Source organism: Leguminivora glycinivorella, chromosome 22 (genome assembly GCF_023078275.1).
Source record: "Leguminivora glycinivorella isolate SPB_JAAS2020 chromosome 22, LegGlyc_1.1, whole genome shotgun sequence".
In the NCBI taxonomy this organism is placed as follows: domain Eukaryota; kingdom Metazoa; phylum Arthropoda; class Insecta; order Lepidoptera; family Tortricidae; genus Leguminivora; species Leguminivora glycinivorella.
In genome coordinates this window covers 8,599,982-8,619,092 of record NC_062992.1, presented here as the reverse complement: position 1 = coordinate 8,619,092, position 19,111 = coordinate 8,599,982, and the positions used below count along the sequence as shown (strand labels likewise).

Below are 19,111 nucleotides of genomic sequence, written 5' to 3'. Positions count from 1 at the left end.
TTAGAGTTAGGTATATTAACATGAAATGTTTTATATGTTCCAGGGATGCATTTCTCTCAGTCAGTGGCCATCATACAGAGTCAAGTGGGCACAATAAGAGGGGTACAAGTACTATATAGTGATCAGGTATGTCTAAAACATAATAAGTTTTTGCAAAAAAATAATTTTTGGCACAAAATGTTATCGCCGACTGTACCTTTCTTTCGACAGTTATCTACTGCTCTCCGAGACGTTTCTAAAAACCCCTTACTCGATGGGGATACGACGTTTCATGGCAGAGTTCCTATGACCACTTTTATGCTCCATCATCAGATGAGCTCCATGATACCATAATATTGCATTGTCACGTGATTTACATGTGTGAAAAATTTCAGCTCAATCAGAAACCGGGAAGTGAGTCAAATTTCGCTTCGATGTCTTGACGCACACTAACATACTTAACATAGATTTAGATTTAGATTTATTTATTTCATAATATAAAATTACATTATAAATTATTCTACCTTAATCTATAAGAATTTATATTATGATCGTCGAGTATGATTTTTAATGAAATGTCAATTACAATTATAATTTGATACTAATTTTAAAAGCAATATTTTTCAAGGCAAGTTGAATAAAAGCTTGTAAAAAAGAAGTCAAGTTGTGAGCCGTTAACATTTAAAATCCCTCCAACACAAGAGCACGCCACTATGCTCGGTTTTGAACGGTATCGCGCCATCTTTTGCCGACGCCGAGCTCACGGAGGTCTACCTCCACTCTATCTGCCCAACGCTATAGGCGAGACGACTAAAAAAAATTTAGTCCTTCAGTTAGATTATCAAAAAATAAATATTATTACAAGCCTACATTGTGTCCCACTGCTGGACAAAGGCTCCCTTTGACTCCTTTTCAAAATATTTAGACACATATTTTTTAATTTTTCTCGTAAACGAAAAATGACGACGGTACAGTGCGCTGAAGTTTCGCTTGACGTCACGCCTAGGTACTTTTATTTTACTTAGAAATGACGTCACAAGCCACTTCGGAACTTTGATGCTCTGTATCTTTGTATTAGGTATTTAATTTATTCGAAAAAGCGAAAAATATGTTCAGTTAAAAAAACTGAACACATATTTTCGATTGAACAATCTAACTGACGGACTAAACAGAATGCCATTATTTTTATGGTGTCGTCATCCCCTGGGGGACCAAGACAAGTAGGCCCGCTAATAAATGTTAATGACAGTTTATTTATTACTAAAGTCTCAGTTAATGTGTTCTAATTTTATTTATTTTTGTTTCAGAATCCCCTAAACGTAGACCTAGTGATAAATATGCCTCAGGACGGCATTCGGTTCATATTTGACCCCGTGGCCCAGCGGCTCAAGATCATAGAGATATATAATATGAAACTAGTTAAGCTTAGGTATAGGTGAGTACCAGCACTATTTGCGACTGATTATCTACTAGACTAGAATAAGGGCCCTTTAATAAATAAATAAATAAAAATTTAGACGGTACGAGAACTCGCATACGAGTTTTATTACATTACGGTATTTGACGGCTGTACAAAATTGTATATAACCTAAACAACCCGCAATATAACTAAAATCGCGAGCGAGTTCGCACGCCGTCAAATCAGGACTAAGTAACGATTGGCTACGATTACGATTTTGACAGTCCCGCTTACAGTTATCAAAATTGTTGCGAACTTATCTTGGTCTGAGTCAAACACAGTACAATATATTATGCCAGGTAATTAAAGGTAATCATACGTCAAAATTATGTCATTCTTATAGACTTACTAAGTCCCACACTCCCACAGCAAGACTCAAGAAGTTCAGGAACAAACAATCAGTGCCCATATCACAAATATACCTATGCGCTGGGGATTACGCCTACTACGCCAAACGGTCTTCAAAACAAAGGAATATTGTAATAAATTAATGGGTACTTACAACTTTTTTTTACAAACATTTCCATCCCCATCACTTAGAAGGCTGGCAGGCCTCAACTGTGCGTTTCTCCAGAAACTTCCTGCCGCGCACAGTTAAATTGGAATGAATTGTCGTCTGAGATATTTCCGGACCGATACGACCATCAAACCTTCAAAAAAGGGTTTCCTTTTGGCGTGCACCCATCTTAAAGGCCGGTTTGGCGTCTCCGACCCTTCTGGTGTTTCGGATGTCCATGGGTAGCAGTGACCGCTTACCATCAGGCGATCTATCATTAATAAATATTATTCCAAGAATAAAAGCTAGTTTTAAATGAAGGTGACCTACCTACTAGATGCGTAGAAATGAGCCGATGTTACTATCAGGTTATGTGCCCCAATGACATTACAGTCATGTAATGACATCGATTATAAGAGGTGTAATGACCTTTGTCATTAGTGACTGTTGTTACGGTGATTAGATAGACTTATTTTTATTTGTAAAGTTAAACCCCCTTATTCATAAACGTTCACAATAAAGTTATCAAGCCGATAAAGTTCGTTTGTCCCTTTCTATCACACCAAAACGTCGGAAAAGGACAAACGAACTTTATCGGCTTGATAACTTTATGAATAAGGGGCAAAGAGTTTAATAATGACTTTAATGATACTAAAACGAGTTGAAAAAATTTGTTTAATGGGCCATTTTTTTATTCAAAATTTTTTTTGGATTTGAAAATTTATATGTGGTATCAAGTGTTTCAATTCAGAATCGCGAGCTCTTTCAATCCTAATGTAATAAGTGAAAGTTAATATATCTGGATATAATGCCCCCCTTTAATTTTGGCCTTTTTCTACGATTAAAATTAATACATTAAAAAAATACTTTCAAGTTGTAGAGGTTTATAATGTTCACAACTATTCCAAATTTCAAGTTGATAGCTTTAGTAGTTCTCGAGATATTTCGTAATGTGACAGACGGACCAAACAGACAGGCGGACAGAGCGGCACCATTAGGGTTCCTTTTGCACCTTTTTGGTACGGAACCCTAATAAGTCAAAGCAAAAGTAGAAAATAAAACAACCGAATTTGTTATACAACTGTGTAGATGTAACTAAACGCAAACGTACACAAATTTAAATTTTATAGAAGGTCAACCGGTATCCAATAACTTATCCTCAACTCATTAAAACCATGCACCTTATTTGTAACACTAAGTTATTTTTTCCTTGCAGCGGCATGTGCTTCAACTCGCCAGAGATAGCGCCATCTATCGAGCAGGTGGAGCACTGTTTCGGCGCCACGCACCCCGGCCTCTACGATTCTCAGAGGCACCTGTTCGCGCTTAACTTCAGGGGACTATCGTTTTATTTCCCCGTTGATAGCAAATTTGAGGTGAGTAATGTAGTTATTACTCTATTACTAACTGTTAGCGCCATCTATCGATCAGCTAGAGTACTGTTTGAGTCTCTATGACTCAGTTTCACCGGTTCGCGCTTAACTTCAGGGGACTATCGTTTTATTTCCCCGTTGATAGCAAATTTGAGGTTTGTCTTATAGTTATCAGTCTATGACTAATAGCCATCTATCGAGCAGGTGAAACATTGTTTTGGTCTCTATGACTCGCAGAGGCACCTGTTCGCGCTTAACTTCAAGGGACTTTCGTTTTATTTCCCTGTCGATAGCAAATTTGACGTAAGTAGTGTAGGGATATTTGGAAATGAAACAAAATTACTACTCTATGACTAACAGTTAGCGCCATCTATTGATCAGGCGGAGCATTGTTGTGTGTTTTAAGAAGTGTTCCCTGTGATACGATAATAGGCTACTAGACTCTTATCGAATTTGGCACAAGAAATAATTATTTACTGTAGTATTTGACATAAGAAACCAACGTTTATAGATTTTGGGTATTTTTAGTGTATGGTGGGCTGTGGGCTACATATTTTCGATTAAAAATGTGTGTAATATTTTTTTTAACTTTGGCCACCGAAAACGCTGTCAGACATGTAGTGACGTCATAGAACCCAACTTAACTTCATGTCGAGTCAATCACTGACATGATGAACTGAAAATATGCCTCATACTTAAATGTCAGAAAATTTCGTGTTCAATTCGATTTACGTCATGCTCAGACAACCTATAGATTAACATGGCTAATGTTATTTTTGCCTGATAAAGTGAAAATATACTTTATAAATGATTTTTGCGGTTTTCAAGTCATAATAAAATATGGTACTATTTTTTTGGTTAATTGGACAGTAATTAATAATATAAGATAGACTTTAAAAAAGGGTCAAGTAGCCTATTAACACGTTCGCGGACGCTCAGTCACCCCTCTGGGACACTTATATTTTGTATGGGAATTTTTCGACTGCTATAGCATACCTGTCCTTAGACACCTTATATTAGGGTTATTATGTGACGAGGAACGCTATAGCATTCGGATGCTATAGCATACCTGACAAAATACAGAGGTAAAATGTGATCTTATGTGACACCGTATGCTATAGCATACGATGCTATAGCATACCGTGACACAATACTGAGTCAAAATGTGATCTTATATGACACCGTATGCTATAGCATACGATCCATAGATGGTGATACAGCAGATTCATTCTGTAGAATCATATCAAATAAAACATTTAGTGTTTCTGGCTGCGGGGATGATGCCGACATTGCCGACAAATAAAAGTATAAAGCTTGTTCACGAATACAGAGTTTTTTGGTACAAGAAGAATTGTCTAAATGTGTATCTCCTACAGACTCTTTCGGAGTACCCAACTTTCGTCAGAACTGTAGTCACCCGTTTCGTCATTGAGACTAGAATAATGTTTGTTCAAACCTGCTATTGTATAGGTGCTAAAGGCCTCCGTGTGGTGCGATGATTTCTGGGTAGAACTCATCCACTACCTCTCACTACGCGATGATTCGCCCAGCTTTATATACTTTTTTACAAGCATCTAAACCAAGTCCAAGGAGTTAAACACCTACAAAATTCACTCAAAAATACATAGTTTAACGTAAAAAGTCAATATCAACCAGAAATAGGGTTTAATTCACAATTATATGAGCAAAGCAATGACTAAGTACGAAAGAAATTACTCGAATAATAGGTATAAACATGCCTCGGTTTTCTTAATTTATCGTAACCAAAACCACGGTGTATTATTATAAAACGATAGTGGACATGTTTGTTAACAAAACCGCATCACAAAACTATATAGAAAGTGTAAAAATCATTACTTATGATTTTTTAAACAATCCGTAAAATTGCGTTTGCGCTCGAAATTTGGTCACATTTCACGGGCCAACTCCCGGTGACACTCGCGGGGCTACTAAGGAAATTTCCATACAAAGACGTATTCTATAGCATACGCGTCACAAAAAGGTGAACTCGATTTGTGACGCCACAGCACATTTTTTAACTGCGATAAAACTATGTAATGTTGCAGTATGCATACTATGATTCTAGTGAATGGTAGAGGAAATGTTGGTGAATAATATTATACTGTGAACAAGCAGATTACTAAGCAAACAGGCGCAGAAATTTAAACCAAATAACGTATTCTATAGCATACGCGTCACCAGAAGTAGTACAAAAACGTATGCTATAGAATACGCGTCCGCGAACGTGTTACGGCCTAGCCACGACAATGGTCTAAGGCGTCTTGCGGCAGCGGCAAGCGGTAAGTCACAAAAACAACAACGCAGCGCGCGCGAGGCATGCCACGACTCGCGCCGCTGTTCGAAATCGCGCGCGGGTTTCATGGGCCTACCCGCGGCAGCGGCGCGCTGGGCGGCGCGCGACTCGAACAACTGTAGCGCGCCGCGCGGGCGGTGCCACGACATTGGAGCGGCGCGGCCGGCCTAGGCGGCTAGATGGGTCTAGCGATTCCGCGCGAAACAAAAGATTTTGTTTTTATTATGAGCGTCTTGAACCCGAAACCGTTATTTACTGAAAATTTAAATGTACTTTCGCGTATGTAGAATGTAATAATGTTTTCAATCCTATTTTTGTATAGTATTTATTCGTATTTATACTCTTCATTTTTTCTGAGTGTTTATTTATATTAAGTATCATTTAACTAGCCATAAAATAAATGTCCTGTATTTAGTTACCAAACATATTTCCTTGTACAAAACGTAATTGACTAATTAAAGCATTCTATGCACTTTGGAGTCATATTTAATAGTCAAAAACATGTTTTTAAATATGAGCCGCTCCAGAGCCCTGCCGCCGATTCTAAAAGTACGTGGCATGGCTAGCGCCCGCGCGCGTTTCCCGCGCAGCCCAGCCGCCCCGCTCGCCGCCTTAGACCATTGTCGTGGCTAGGCCGTTAAGACGTTATAAATATAGACTACTAGCTTTTGCCCGCGGCTTCGCTCGCTTTAGAAAGAGACAAAAAGTAGCCTATGTCACTCTCCATCCCTTCAACTATCTTTGCTCAGTTTTGCCGTGAAAGACGGACATACAAACAGACACAGATATATAGTACCTACGTAATGGGTTTAGCTTTTGAAGTCTGTCGTTCCATTAGCCTGTTGATGGCAAATCAGCGTTAAGTAGGTACTGGGGCCCATTTCTCGAAGCTACAAGTTACAATATACAAGTGGTTAAAAGTCAATACGACAAGTACGACAAATACGACAAGTTGGAAAGAGATTTCCGCTTGTAACTTGTAACTTTCAGTTTTGAAAAATGAGCCCCTGGTAGCTGTACCTAGTTTTCATTAAGTGACCGACAAAGATAGCGCCATCTATAATTTCATTAAGTGACCGACAGAGGTAGCGCCATCTATCGAGCATGCCTATCACTTTTCAGCACTCATACTGTTTTGTGAATTGTTCTTTCTTTGCAGAATGCAACTAAGTTGTTTGTATGTTTGCAGCCCGGCTACGCGCACGGCCTGGGCTCGCTCCAGTTTCCCAACGGCGGCTCGCCCGTCGTCGCTAGAACTACCATTTACTACGGATCTCAACACCAGGTACACCTTTGAATAATATGTAATGTTGGCAACACCAAGCCTATCCCTGCTACCGCGACTATCATAGTTCATAAAAACCGTTGAAAACCGTTGCTCAACACATTTTGCCTTCGGCCGCCGTCGTGTTTGCGTGAGCTATTTTGTACTTACTGTGCCATTTTTCGATTTTGTGTCGTTAGGTATTTATGCGAGCTAATTGTATGCGATTTGTTCCTTTCGTGTCCTTACATGTTTTAAAAATGAATAAAAGAAAAATGTGATTTGTTGTTTATCCTTGTTTTTCGTTCTAAAATCTGCCCCTGATTCTTGCATCTAAAGGCCCTGTGACGTAAAGTAGTTGAAATCGTTGCGGCGGAGTTATAATATTTTTTTCACCTCACTAGCTCTGAAACAAATGTTTTGTCTTTTAATACCAGCGGGTAAAAACGCATTTTATCCACCAGTGGGTAAAGTAATTTGACCATAAATAAAGTCAAATTGAAATTGAAGTAGGTGAATCTAATAAAATGATTTTCCTCCTGTGGAACTACTGGAAGCAGCATCTATTCACTCGTGTCGATTTAAAACACTCCCTTCGGTCGTGTTTTAATTTAATGCCACTCGTTTCGAACTTCCCTTTTTACGCACTTGTATCGTAATGTACTATTTTATTATTTGTTTGACTGTGGGATATAGGTTAAATTGTGGCGTAGACGAGAGGCTGGCAACCTGTCACTGCAATGTCACAGTGTCGTTTTCTTTCAACCCCTTATTTGCCAAGAGTGGCACTGTAACATTAGCAGTTTCATGTGATCTGCCTACCCCTTTATGGGATACAGGCGTGATTGTATGTTATGTTATGTTTGTTACCAGGCAAGCAGCAGTGTAGGAGCGTCTATCGGCGCGCCTCTCCCCCCTCTCCCTCTGTCCTGTTACCGGCAACAGCTTCATTTGCGGCGCTGTGATGTCCTCCGCTCACCGCAGAGCACTCGTGGATTAAGATTACACATGTTCACTGAAGGTATATATTTTTACTTACTATTTATAGCTTTCCCAAGATTCAAGAAGTTGGTAAAAAAATCTGTCGAGAAAAATTTCGATCCTCTCCGAGGATCTTCAACTGGAGCAACTTACGAGTGTACCAAATAGCACTAGACTCAACTCATAGTGTTGTGTTCCTGCCGGTGAGTAAGGCTGCCAGAGCTCAATGAGGGTGCGGTGTGCTGGTGACGGAAGGACCTACGGAACTAATTTGTTCTGTCTATTGTCCTTTGAGTCGTCGGAAACCCGAACCCTCCTTAGAACTTGTACACTCTTTTTTGCTGTGTTAAGTACACAGCAAAAAGGAGTGAGAGTGAAGGTTTTCCTTTAAAAAAGAAAGAAATGAACTTGAAATTGAAAGAAGAATAACAAATGCTTGGAGAAGATTTTAGGGTCTAAAAGATGTCTTAAAAAGTAATATGCATATGAAAATTAAACAGAAAGTTATGGACACCTGTATCCTCCCATCACTTACTTACGCGAGTCAAACATGGAATTTTACAATATGCAACAAAAATATGGTCAGAACATGTCAAAGAAGTATGGAAAGAAGTTTACTGAATGTCAAATTAATCCAGAAAATACCACATACAGTAATTAGAAAGAAAACCAAAGTCAGAGGCGCCCTGTTTCGCTGCAATAGATTACGGTGTGCGCTTTCCACCAGGCGGACCGTATGCTAACCTAACCGCTAAATTAAAATTTTGAAGAAACCCCCGACTGCGACATAGACCGATTTTCATGAAACAACACTCCCGATTAAACTCAGCTTTCAGACAAAAAAAAAACTAAATCTAAATCGGTTCATCCGTTCGGGAGCTACGATGCCACAGACAGACATACAGATAGACACGTCAAACTTATAACACCCCTTCGTTTTTGCGTCGGGGGTTAAAAAAGAACTCGTATGGATGTCGGAAGAGGTTTAACATTTTTATACCGTGTTTTTTGATGTGGCAGGCACGTCGCGCGCGCTGGAGCCAGTGCAGCTGGCGCTGTGCCGCGTGGTGCGCTTCGGGGACTCGTGCCAGGCGGTGGCGCGCGCGCTGGGCGCCCCGGCGCGGCTGTACTACAAGCACGACGACAAGATGCGCATCCACCGCCCCCCCGCGCGCCGCCCCAGGCACGCGCCCCCCGCCACCGACTACTTCTTCAACTACTTCACGCTGGGATTGGTAAGTGACAATAAAAATAAGTAATTTTCATAAACACTGATATGAAAGTAAGGTAAGAACAGAGAACGATTTAATACTGAACTAACAAAGCCCGTACAATACAAAAACGTACCCCTGAAATGTATGGGCATTTTAAGCTTAAAACTAGATAACTTTTCGCAGTTTGGAAGTGGCCGAAATCATATTTTCCCCAAATATTTTTGCGTGCTTTTATTTTTCTATAATAACAAATGACATATTTCTTTATTTTAAAATAATGACATCACGTCAATACGCATTTAAAAAAAATTGTAGGCATCATCAGTGTAATTATGATAGTATTTAATAGGTGGCGCTACAAAATCGAGGTACGATTCTTAGTACTTATGCAGTATGTAAATCCTACTTATACCGGGTGCCCGGTAATTAATGGACAACCTTTTAACCACCAAAAGGGCACCTTATACTGGTCCAGAAAATCGACTTTTAGGTTTAGTAAAAGTCGCCTGGTTTTCGAGATTTTCACACTTTTAAAATTTTAAGTAGTATTACAATTTTAAAAATTGTGAAAATCTCGAAAACCTTTCTTCTTAACAAATATAACTAAATAAATGTCACTGTTCTGAACTTATCCCCAGAGGGGTCTGTTTGTATGGCTAACCTAGGCTCCAGGGGGTCATGACCCCCCCCCCCCTGGATCCGCGCATGATGTTGTTCAATTTCACTACTTGGAAAGTTTTGAACTAGATTAATAAATAGTATATTAAATTTCAGGACATCCTCTTCGATGCAAGCACGCACCAGGTGAAGAAATTCGTACTGCACACCAACTATCCTGGGCACTACAACTTCAACATGTACCATCGCTGCGAATTTGAGCTAGCCGTGCAGCCCGACAAGTTAGGACATGTTTTATTTATAACATCCTCTTACATTATCCATACTTAATATTACAAATGGGAAAGTGTGTGTGTGTGTCTTGTTGTTTGTCCGTCTTTCACGGCACTACGGAGCGACGAATTGACGTGATTTTTTAAGTAGAGATAGTTGAAGGGACGTAGTGACATAGGCTGCTTTTTGTCTCTTTTTAACCCCCCACTTCCCCAAAATGGGGGGGGGGGGGTGGAAGTTTGTATGGAGCATTCCGGATTTTCGAATTAACGGGAGCGAAGCCGCGGACAAAAGCTAGTACTTAATATTACTAATATGATTTAGATGAACCATTCAATCCATAGGCAAATTTGTGAACCCTCGAACCCTTGTAGCCTCGTAAGGCCCAATGTACATTACAATGTACATAGTTGTTTCAATCTAATTTGAATTTTTCATGAACCAAATAAAGTAGACTTTCCATTGTTCAATTGATTTTTGAAACAAACGAAATTCTTACCAATTCACTTATAGAACAAGGTTCAAATTCAAATTGGGAAAATTAACTATGGTGGGCCTTACGAGGATAGACAAAATGTAAATGGTACCTAATGATAGTAAGAATCAAAGAATGGACAAAAAACAATACATTCTATTTAAATAACGTAGTATTTTAAAAGACAGGGTCAATATTAAATATTTGACTTACATTATATCCTATCTACGATATTTCAGGTACTTTCCTTTTCGTGTTTCATAGTTTTGGGAGATTCTATGCAAGTTATGCCTTAACATTTTAAATACGTTATAATTCGAAGGGGGGTGTTTCTTCGTTAGTAGATATACCCTTGTATTAATTATTAAAATGAATCATTTAGATCTTGGGTTGATGTTGTTTTAAAATGAAAGCAAATAAAACACAAACGCATCATAAGTTTTACTTACCTTCTTAATTCCAGATGCGAGCCGAATTCGCTAGTAGACAGCGTGGGAGCCGTCAACATCACTGCCTACTCCAAATGGGAATCCGTCTCTCGCGCCCTACGCGTCTGCGAGCGCCCTGTGGTCCTCAACCGGGCTTCAAGCACTAATACTACCAACCCGTTCGGATCTACCTTCTGTTACGGATACCAGGACATCATATTTGAGGTACAGTGCTCTAACTGTCACAAGTTTGGACAATATTTAAAACTCTTTCTATATAATCGTGTACTTCTAGTGACTAGTGAGTGCCCCTCGCGTCTGCGAGCGCCCTGTGGTCCTCAACCGGGCTTCAAGCACTAACACTACCAATCCGTTCGGTTCTACCTTCTGTTACGGATACCAGGACATCATATTTGAGGTATACAATGTTATAAGTGCCACAAGTCCGGACCATTGTTGCCATATAACCTCGTTTTGATATGAGTCATCAACATCACCGCCTACTCTAAATGGGAGTCTATTTCTCACACCCTTCACGTCTGCGTGCCACCAGTTTTACTGAACAGAGTTTACACTAATACTACCAATCCGTTCGGTTCTACCTTCTGTTACGGATACCAGGACATCATATTTGAGGTATGCAATGTTATAAGTGCCACAAGTTCGGACCATTGTTGCCATATAAACTCGTTTTGATATGTCTTCAATATAACCGCCTACTCTAAATGGGAGTCCGTTTCTCGCGTCCTTCGCGTCTGCGAGCGTCCAGTTGTACTGAACAGAGTTTCACCTTTAATTGTCAGGTCAATTCACCTTTACTTGTCCAATCATGTAAACAAACACTGCTGGAAAGCATTATTTCACTTTTCTCTGGAATTACACATTAATCATCACTTCAAATGTTATTATATACTTAAACAAACTAACAAAGTATTGAAATCGATAAAAAAAAACACTGAAAAATATCATTTCTAAAAAGATTTTCATCAATAATTGCAATGACTAACGGATGACATCCAAAACTCCTGACATTACGAAGTCTAGGTTCTACGAATGTTCTTCTAGGGTCTACGAATCGTAATGTTGGGATGACAACTTATCATTAAGAAAGATCGATATTAACATTTGAGTTTGTATTGCTTGAAAAAAATGCGTTAATATTAACTGCAACAATTTATCAGATTTTTTTAACCGACTACTTTACGTTTTATGTCCTACCCTTTCTTTACAATAAATATTCAACTATCAGTATATTTTGATATTTGTTGTTGTATTAATGTTAATGCTAGGTACTATAAAATGAATACTGAACTAGCCTTTTTTACAAAATTGTTGCAAATGTGACGAAAAATAATTAAATTTTGATTTTAACATAGATATACGTCAGCAGCGAAATTATCGTTAATACATCATTTTATCGACACTTCCAATCACTAGTAATTGTCTATGACCATATTTGACGTTTCGTTTGTTTACATTATTGGACAAGTAAGGTTGAACTGACTTTACCAATCCGTTCGGTACTACCTTCTGTTACGGGTTTTCCCTTTAGTCTATTGTGACTTATGTTAGTTTGTGTGTTGCAGGTGATGTCGAATAACTACATCGCATCGATCACGCTGTACCAGCCGGAGGGCGGCCGCTCCGCCATCCCTGTCAACTCTATCGCGTGACACAACCAGGTACTTACACTCACTGAGAGAAAAAACAACCAATTTTCATGTTCGTTCAAAAAGTTTTTTGGTTAAAATAGCGCCTACGTGCTCTTTGGTTCAAACAACAAGTTAGATTTTGTTAAGTGTAACTAGTACATTCTACAAGTTTCATTTTATTACATTTTATTACTTTGGCTAAATCAACGTTTTTCTTTAGATCTTCTGAGAAAAAGAGCTCGTTGCTATATAAATTACGTACATGATCAATGTATTTATTTACACTTAACAGATTACCTGTTGTGTAGGAGTGATGTGATGAAGATTCACTACAATTTTAGTCAAAAACGTGCCTCTATGGATGTTGATAATAGCTTGGAGCGCCTAGGGTTGTAAATAGAAAAAAAAAACAAATTTTTTTTTCAGAATTATGAAAAAAAACATGAAAAAAAACCGAGTACCCTGGTTTTTTTTCTAAATATGGTTTTTTTTCAGATGAACAAATAATACGACAATAACGGTTTTTCGTGAGTTGTAACGTGTTTCAATAACAATAACGTACATTTTAATTCAATTAACATTCGTACGTAACGTAAATGTTACTTTTATAAGACCAGAAATTAAAGTTATTTGATTAAATTCGTTTAATAGTTAACATTAAGTCTAAAAAACCGTATAAAAATATTAACTACTTTGCAAATATTGAGATTTCGTACTTTAGAAAAAAACATACTCCAGAAAAAAAACTGTTTTTTTTTTCACGGTTTTTTTTCATGTTTTTTTCAAGACAGAAAAAAAACCTTTTTTTGCAACCCTAGAGCGCCCATTGTTTTTATGATCGTTGGACCACCAATCGACAATGAGTGAATGTGTCGCTTTTACTTCAAACCCGGGTAAATCCATTCTGCTTTAAGATTGATTATTGTATAAAAATATATATAAAATGAAAAAGTATCAACCTTATCATCGTAGGCCACAGCATCTTTAACAGATGATTTTTGCAGCGACTTTTACGAGGTATGTGCGCCGACAGAGATCGGAGGTACGGCGCATCTTTTTCTACGGCTGTAAAGTCCAATGGCAGCACGGCACTTCCGGCCACAGAGATCGCAGGTGAATCGCGAATCTGTTGATGGCTGTGGGTCCCGAAAAAAAAACAAATGTTTCTTTCAGAATTATGAAAAAAAACATGAAAAAAACCGAGCACCATGGTTTTTTTTCTAAATATGGTTTTTTTTCAGACTTGTAACTTGTTTCAATAACAAAACATACATTTAATTTGATTAACATTCAGTATACAAACGTTTATTGGGGAATCCCCGATGCTGCGTGCAGCGTGGAGAGGCGGTGGTGTTGCCAACAGTAAATAGTGATAACTACCAACTACAGATTTCGTAAATGTTACTTTTAAGTATAAGACCAGAAATTAAAGTTATTTGATTAAATTCGTTTAATAGTTGACATTAAGTCTAAAAAACCGTATAAAAGTATTAACTGCTTTGCAAATTTTGAGATTTCGTACTTTAGAAAAAAAACATACTCCAGAAAAAAAACTGTTTTTTTTTCAAGGTTTTTTTTCCATGTTTTTTTTTTCAAGCCAGAAAAAAAACCGTTTTTTTGCAACCCTAGTTCCGAAGTCTTTTCTGCCTCAGGTCATCAGGTCATCAAACTGAGTTTGAAGTTAAGCGATACAAGTATGTTCTAAATAACCTAACCACAAAATAAAAATTTTGAAAAAACCCCCGACCGCCACATAGTAGACCGATTTTCATAAAACATGGCTAAGAACACTCCCGACTAACTTAGCTTTCAGACAAAAAAAAAACTAAATTTAAATCGGTTCATCCGTTCGGGGGCTACTCTATGCCACAGACAGACAAACAGACAGACACGTCAAACTTATAACACCCTGTCGTTCTTGCGTCGGGGGATAAAAAAAACAAGGCATATCTCGTTTCGCCTTAACGAACTAGTATAATTCGTAAAAAAATTGTTCCTCGATTTGACAAATAAAAATGCGGTAAGTATTTTTTTTAAATCGCAACTTCTTTCCAGGTTTCCCCAAGCGAAGGCTTGTACACATCCTGAACCATTCAGTCGCCTTTTAATCCTCCACTAAGAGCACAGTGGCGCCGCCATGCGCCGCGAAGCAACATATCCCCGATAAAGCACCTAAGAGGAAACAGTATTGAAAAAAAAATGTGATAAAAAAAACTAAAAAAAGTTAAGTGAGTGACAGATCTCAGACGGTGTGCATAAGTCTTATTTAATTCTTTTTTTTCTCGACATAGATGGACGTGTAAGTAATTAGTCAAATTTGTTTTTTTAAACCGAATCATGAGATAGAATTAGGCTGTTGTAAATATTTTTGAAATACTAAAATTAAGGATCATAAATCAATGTATTTTTTCTAAAAAAAAAGATGATTTTGAGGAGTTTGCTATTGCGTGTGGAAGAAAAAAAGTGTAAAAAAAATATTTTTCTTATGACAACACCACAATATGCCATGGATGTTTTTTTTTTATTTTTATGGTTTTAATTATTAATAAATGTGTAAGGATTATAAGTAATGTGCCTCACTATGACGTTATTTATTTATGTGTTTGTATTTTCATTTTTTATATTGTCTTGCTTTTCGATTTCGTCAATAGTTTATATGAATCGAAGAGTTAAGCTTGAAACTAAATCAAAAAAACTTCTTTATCTATATTTTTAAATAAATAATAAGCTCTTGTCTTAGGATAACTATTTATTTGTTTAAAAATATAGATTTAGGTCGTATAAATATAATTTTAAATATTGAATGATAGTGTCCTGTGCAATTACCATCAGAAATTCCATTCGCGTAGACAAGATGCCAATAGCATACGATCCGTAGCGATTGCAATTATCTCTTTCTGCCGATCTTCTGATAGAAAGAGATACATTGAATTATTGGCCCCTACCCGCCATAAAATCGACTTTAGTATCAAGGTTTCTAATGGGTTGGCAACGCGCACGTGACACCCCTTGAGTTGCAGGCGTCCATAGGTTACGGTGACCGCTTTCCATCAGGCGGGCCGTATACCTGTTTGCCACCGACGTGGTATAAAAAAAAAGTGTACATACATAAAACATAAACAAAATCACGCCTGTATCCCATAAAGGGGTAGGCAGAACACATGAAACTACTAAAGCTTCAGTGCCAAAAAAAAAGTGTAAAAGTACATTATTGTCAGTAACCTGTACATACACCGTGCATAAAAAAACTCGGTGTATAGACGTCTCTTAGAGACTATAAGGTTGTGTATACATTTTCAATGTTCGTTTGTAAACTGTTGAATCAACCTATTCGGATATGGTAAAGCACTTTGTATAGTCAATTTTTGATGGTAATTGTATAACTGTGAAGACATGCTTTGTTATGTGTCGTTATGTGTAGACGAATGTGTGTGTGTGTCAATGCCACGTAGCAGTCACAAATGTGTGTGCAATATAATTTTGTCATATCAACATTTCAAGCGAACGTGATAAAAACCAAAACGTTATAAAAATTACTTTTTGTATACCTACAGCTAGAATTTTACAATGTTCTAGAGATTTTAGCTTTGTTAACGATTTTGCTATAGGACGAAGTATATATGCCTCATTTCTAGTACCCAACCATCAGTGGTGTATAGAACCAGCAAAATTTGATTCGAAATTTGAAACAAAATTTGAAGCAAAATTTGATTCAAATTCAAGTTCTAACATAAAACATCGACAACCAAAAAGTACAATCGATATTCATTGTGACATGACGGACAGAGTCTATATGGGTGAATCAACTTTTTCTTGCTTTTTGCAAGAAATGCCATACTTATTATTAGCTCTACTTTTGTGAGTTTTTAACCTGGCCATCGTGAATAAAGATCCTTATTTTTATTTTACATTAAGGGAATAATTTAAAAAAAAAACATTTACAATTAAATCTATATGTGACCCAGTGGAAGAGACACTTTTTTTTGGGTCACTGCTCGAAATAAAGTAATTAAATAGCAAATCCTATAAAAACATGATGTATTGCATAGCTTGTATATCTGTTTTTAATATAATAAGTATAAACTAATTACACTAAATACAAATTAAATTTTCTGACCACATGTAGTCGAAGTATGCGTAATTTTGCTGGCAAAGAAAAGTTGATTCACCCATATCGTTCTTTTTGTATCTACTTGGTACAAATCCCTAAAATCTGCTTATTTATTTGTTTGAAAACTGTTTGTAAGTAATAATTATTCAATTTTATTTTTTTATAATACCTAATTGGATTTTATCGCGTTTGTCTCGAATTTAATAAGCTCATAATAATGTAGTCGTTTGGAGATTATCAATTATGAATGTACATATTACCATTTTTATTTTAAATAGTGCACAGTCGACTACAAAGAGATGTATCTACTTTTTCAACTTATTACAATGCAATAAGGAAAAGAAGTGGATACATACATCTCTTTGTAGTCTACTGTACCACCGGCCACACTGTTAGCTGTATCTTTGTAATCCTTATTACAAGGGCATAAAGTCTACAGATGAGTTAAGGGTGTTACTGTTTGCACTTACCCTAATACCACAAGTACAGCATATGGGCCACAGATGTCATATATACCATAGATCAAGCAAACGTATCTACTTAGCGTGTCAAATGAACTCAGTGAAATCCACTGAGTTGTCCGTCTTTAATCGCAGCTTGCAGCTTTCGGGCGTCAATTTTTGTAAGTTGAAGTCAATCAAAACATAAAAAATGCCTCGTTACGTGATATTCAATTGCAACAACACAAAAATTATGAACAATCAAGAGCCTGAGACATATTTAAAATTACAAGCAAGAAACAACTTCAGTACAAAATTTGACACGCTCGGCCCCTATACAAATAGATGAACTTGTTTCTTCTATCTAAATAAAGTTCTGTGATATGGGCAGTCTACACGGATTTAGATCCTGTATCCCAATTTCTAACCATTTTTCGAAGTTACAAGTTACAAAAGACAAGTTGAAAAAGAGACTTCCATTTGTAACTTGTAACTTTTTGTTTTGAGAAAAAAAAACTATCCGTATGTTTATTTGTGTTTTTAATTGAAAATCTCCATTGGCTTCCATAGTGCCAATCTTTGAGCTCTGTTTCATAGGTTCTAGAGTTGAGCTTACACTGGCAGGTTGTGAAATTCTTGCAATAACAATGTTAGTTCGGTTTTGTCTGTAAACTTTGCTGTTTCAGATGTCAAATTATATTATATTAATTATTATTTATGTCTATTGAAAAACTTATAGTTGACATATTTTATTGCAAAAAGTACTGATTCATAAATTTTACCCAAAAATCATGTAAAAAAAGAAATCTTTTTTTACATATTTTTTGGGTAGGTCTCATAGTAAGATTTGCTTTATGCCATTATTTGACAAAAAAATCCTTGTTTATGGTATTTTGAGATAATTGATTGTCATATTTACATACTTATTGGGAAAAACTTTTATACGCCTATATTCAAAATATGGAGAAAAAAATATGACTAATCTATAGTCACCTTATAATATTTATATATATGTGTAATTTAATTTAACATCTGAAACAGCAAATTTTTAAAAATGCTATTATATCCGAAAATTGTCAAAGAACCGAAAACTTAATGTTTTAGAACTCTTTTTTTATAATAATGCACAAGTCACGAGAGTATGTGTGTGTGTGTGTCGTGAGAATTAGCGGCTGTGGTGTCATACAACAAAAAAAAATATTAAAAAATTGACAAATAATACGATAAAAAAAAGTATTACGTGTAAGGAACTACGTATGTGGATGTTGTTATTTTACTCAATTTTAACTTGAGATACACTTATGACCAATGAAAATAGCTGATTTTATATGAAAATTATACAATGTGACTTACATTCATTGCTCATAAGTGTACAATGGAGTTTATAAATATGTGTCAATTTTTTCACCTTATTGCAACGAGTTACGATGAAAAATTGTACACTTATTTATGAACTCGACTGTACAGTAAGATTAAGAAGTTTTAGAACGATTACAACTATATATCACACGATTCAGAAAGTGCGTTTCATATATTTTTGTATATTGATGAACTTCAATAGTTAAATAACAATATTCACAAACGAATGAGTTATTTTTTATAAATAAATTGTAAGCTTACTTTCTGTGGTTGTACTGTCACAGTTTTAACTCAACGTTGTTTGTATGTATGTCAGCCTCTGTATTACATTCTCTCTGTGGTCCCGTTTGGTCACAGAAAACATTGCGCAGAAGTTTGACTACCTGAGAAATCTTTGCTAAAATGTCGGGTATCTCGAGTATTTGACATTTTCGTTCTAATTATATTTTTTTTTCATGCAAGAATCAAGTTTTAGAGTAAGACTAAGCTAAGCGGGCAGCGATTATAGAATAGACTGAGCAAGTTTTATAAACATCAAAGTTCTATGAAACTATGACGTTTACTTAATACCAGGCTGGACTATCAAAATCGCTGCCGCTTAAGCTTGGCCGGACTTTGTAAAAAAAACAAGTCTCTAATATTTACAGCCAAAAGTAGCTAAGTGGGCGAAGTGTT

General features: G+C 36.7%; 1 protein-coding gene across 1 annotated transcript in view; it reads left to right on the top strand.

Moving 5' to 3' along the window:
* The window catches only part of LOC125237762 (PHAF1 protein CG7083), a 38,194-nt gene extending 21,774 nt beyond the window's left edge, over nt 1-16,420 (top strand). Inside the window, exons 2-11 of the mRNA XM_048144937.1 lie at nt 44-126; nt 1,287-1,414; nt 3,151-3,310; nt 6,811-6,906; nt 7,759-7,906; nt 8,887-9,101; nt 9,855-9,979; nt 10,910-11,099; nt 12,461-12,556; nt 14,582-16,420. Of these exons, the coding sequence (XP_048000894.1) occupies nt 44-126; nt 1,287-1,414; nt 3,151-3,310; nt 6,811-6,906; nt 7,759-7,906; nt 8,887-9,101; nt 9,855-9,979; nt 10,910-11,099; nt 12,461-12,547 (1,232 nt within the window). The 3' untranslated portion in view covers nt 12,548-12,556; nt 14,582-16,420. The remainder of the gene's footprint in view (nt 1-43; nt 127-1,286; nt 1,415-3,150; nt 3,311-6,810; nt 6,907-7,758; nt 7,907-8,886; nt 9,102-9,854; nt 9,980-10,909; nt 11,100-12,460; nt 12,557-14,581) is intronic.
* Nucleotides 16,421-19,111: the final 2,691 nt, after the last annotated feature.